Source organism: Propithecus coquereli, unplaced genomic scaffold (genome assembly GCF_000956105.1).
Source record: "Propithecus coquereli isolate 6110/MARCELLA unplaced genomic scaffold, Pcoq_1.0 Scaffold6, whole genome shotgun sequence".
Classification (NCBI taxonomy): domain Eukaryota; kingdom Metazoa; phylum Chordata; class Mammalia; order Primates; family Indriidae; genus Propithecus; species Propithecus coquereli.
Genome location: NW_012151951.1, coordinates 755,824 through 758,073, shown reverse-complemented (window position 1 = coordinate 758,073; position 2,250 = coordinate 755,824). Strand labels below are relative to the sequence as shown.

The following is a 2,250-nucleotide window of genomic DNA, read 5'->3' as shown; positions in this document are numbered from 1 at the left end:
CTAGCCAGGGCAACAGAGCCAGACTCTGTCTCAAAGGAAAAAAAAAAAAAAATAATGGAAATTGCCTTTAAATTCAGTCATTAAAAAATATATATATTTTACCCAGGTGATGCATTCCGGGGCCTCGGAAAAGAAGATAATCAAAATGGAATGCCTTTCAGCACATCGGATGTTGATAATGATGGGTGTCACCCTGCATGCCTGGTCAATGGTCACTCCACTAAGAGCTGCAGTCACCTCAATAACAACACTGGATGGTGGTTCAACCAGTGCGGTCTAGCAAATCTAAATGGCATTCATCACTTCCCTGGAAAATTGCTTGCAACTGGAATTCAATGGGGTACATGGACCAAAAACAACTCACCTGTCAAGATTAAATCTGTTTCAATGAAAATTAGAAGAATTTACAATCCATATTTTAAATAATCTTATTTTAAATTGTAATGCAATTTCCACAATTATTTTTGATAATATATTAAAGATTTTATATAGTTTCTCTTTCTACTTAGTGTTTCAAACATGTTAGCCAAAGTTTAACTGTAGATGGCATTTAGATGTTATGGGTTTAATTAGAAAACTTCAATTTCATGGCATTTTATAAAAGAAAACATGGCTTGTTCATTTTTACTACTAACTATATTAACGATAGATAATAAAATTTGTCTTAAGTGAATTACAACTTGTCTTCCTGAAATCTATAGTGATTTCACAGGATTTTACCTTATCTTTGAAACATATAAACCATAGTAAGTCATCAGGAAAATTGAGGAGAGTATTTTATTTATTTCTATATTTACTTTATATGATTAATTATATAATCTATAGATAATTTCTATTGAAGATAATTACAAGAAATAACTTTTATGCAGATTAATATATAAACTACACAGTGTTTAAAAAAGTTACTATTTCTAGGTGATGCTACAGTATTTTACAGGTAATAAGAGTTTGCTGCCAAAATAAAGTTCTTCCTGTTTTCATGTTTTATCATGGTTAATAATTTTGTTCTCATTTGTAAGAAATTTACTGTACATTTATATCCTGATCAGTTGCATTCTAAAACACATCTGTGTCTTGACTCTTTTTAAACCAATAGCAATGGTATGAACTTCACATGAAAGCTGGTGGAGAAAGAATGATGAATCCTTGGTCCACATGTACTCTAGGCACAATCTGGTCCTCTCTGCTTTTTCTACTAAGTTGGAAGGAATTGGATGGTGAGGATTCCATAGGAGAGGACAGTAGGGAACATGCCAGGCCGAGTGTCAGTTACTGGTAAGAGAGACAAAGGAAACAACTGAGAATTAGTTTTGAATAGAAAAGTACTTTGTTCAGAGTTAGGGCTATCCAATGCACAAAGGAAGGGAGAAGTGGCTGAAAAATGAGGTGGGAAGAGGATTGAATTAAAAATAGATTTGAGGATATAGATGTCAGGGTGAGATAGCTGAACCCAGAATGGGGCTAAGGTAGGTCAGAACACAGACTCTGATTTGGTTCAGGGATGCAAAAATGACAATAGGGTCATCATTTATGGTTGTTTTCACTTTGATATCCTCTCAAAACAGTGAATAAATCAAGAAAAGTATATACATGATGCAGGTACGTACACATGGTTCCCCACAACCTCCTATGCATCCCACAGACACACGGTGAGGTTCTGTGTCTTGGCAGTGGAGTAAGGTGCCTGCCAGGTTGGAGGAACACAGAACTGTGGTTTCCTTGCCTTTTATACCTGTAGTGATATGGGAACCAGAAGGCAAATTAATCTACAAGTCTACTTAGCAAGCCACATCTAATGTCTGTATTCTGGGCCTTAAAACCCCTGCCGAGCCTGTACTGAAGCAATCTCCCTTATGGTACTGCAAGATCTGGGGCTCCGTATGGCGATGATGGAAACCATGAGGGCAAAAGAAGAACGGGAATAAATGTTGGGATGTTAAAGGAAAGACAGATCCAGAGAGCAACAAGAAATTTTCATTTCTTTGGGCTTGGAGTCGGAAGACATATTTGACTTGTGAATGACCAGCGGTGGACAATGACTTCCAGAATGCCTTGTGAGAAGCTATTAAAGCATGAAAAGATCTCAAACCTCATTGCAAAGAGAAGGTATATTTTGGTTAATAATCTTGAACCTCAGATGCCCAAAAATGAAGTGACCTGAACCTTAGGAGAAGTTAAGGGATTGAGCAACTGTTCTTTTTTTTTCTTTTTCTTTTGTTTTGCTATCTATTCTCCCAACAGCAAGCACAC

At 36.4% G+C, this 2,250-nt stretch overlaps 1 protein-coding gene across 1 annotated transcript in view; it reads left to right on the top strand.

Annotated features, from left to right (window-relative positions):
* The window catches only part of ANGPTL5 (angiopoietin-like 5), a 17,574-nt gene extending 16,901 nt beyond the window's left edge, over positions 1-673 (top strand). Inside the window, exon 5 of the mRNA XM_012659105.1 lies at positions 98-673. Within this exon, the coding sequence (XP_012514559.1) occupies positions 98-426 (329 nt within the window). The 3' untranslated portion in view covers positions 427-673. The remainder of the gene's footprint in view (positions 1-97) is intronic.
* Positions 674-2,250: the final 1,577 nt, after the last annotated feature.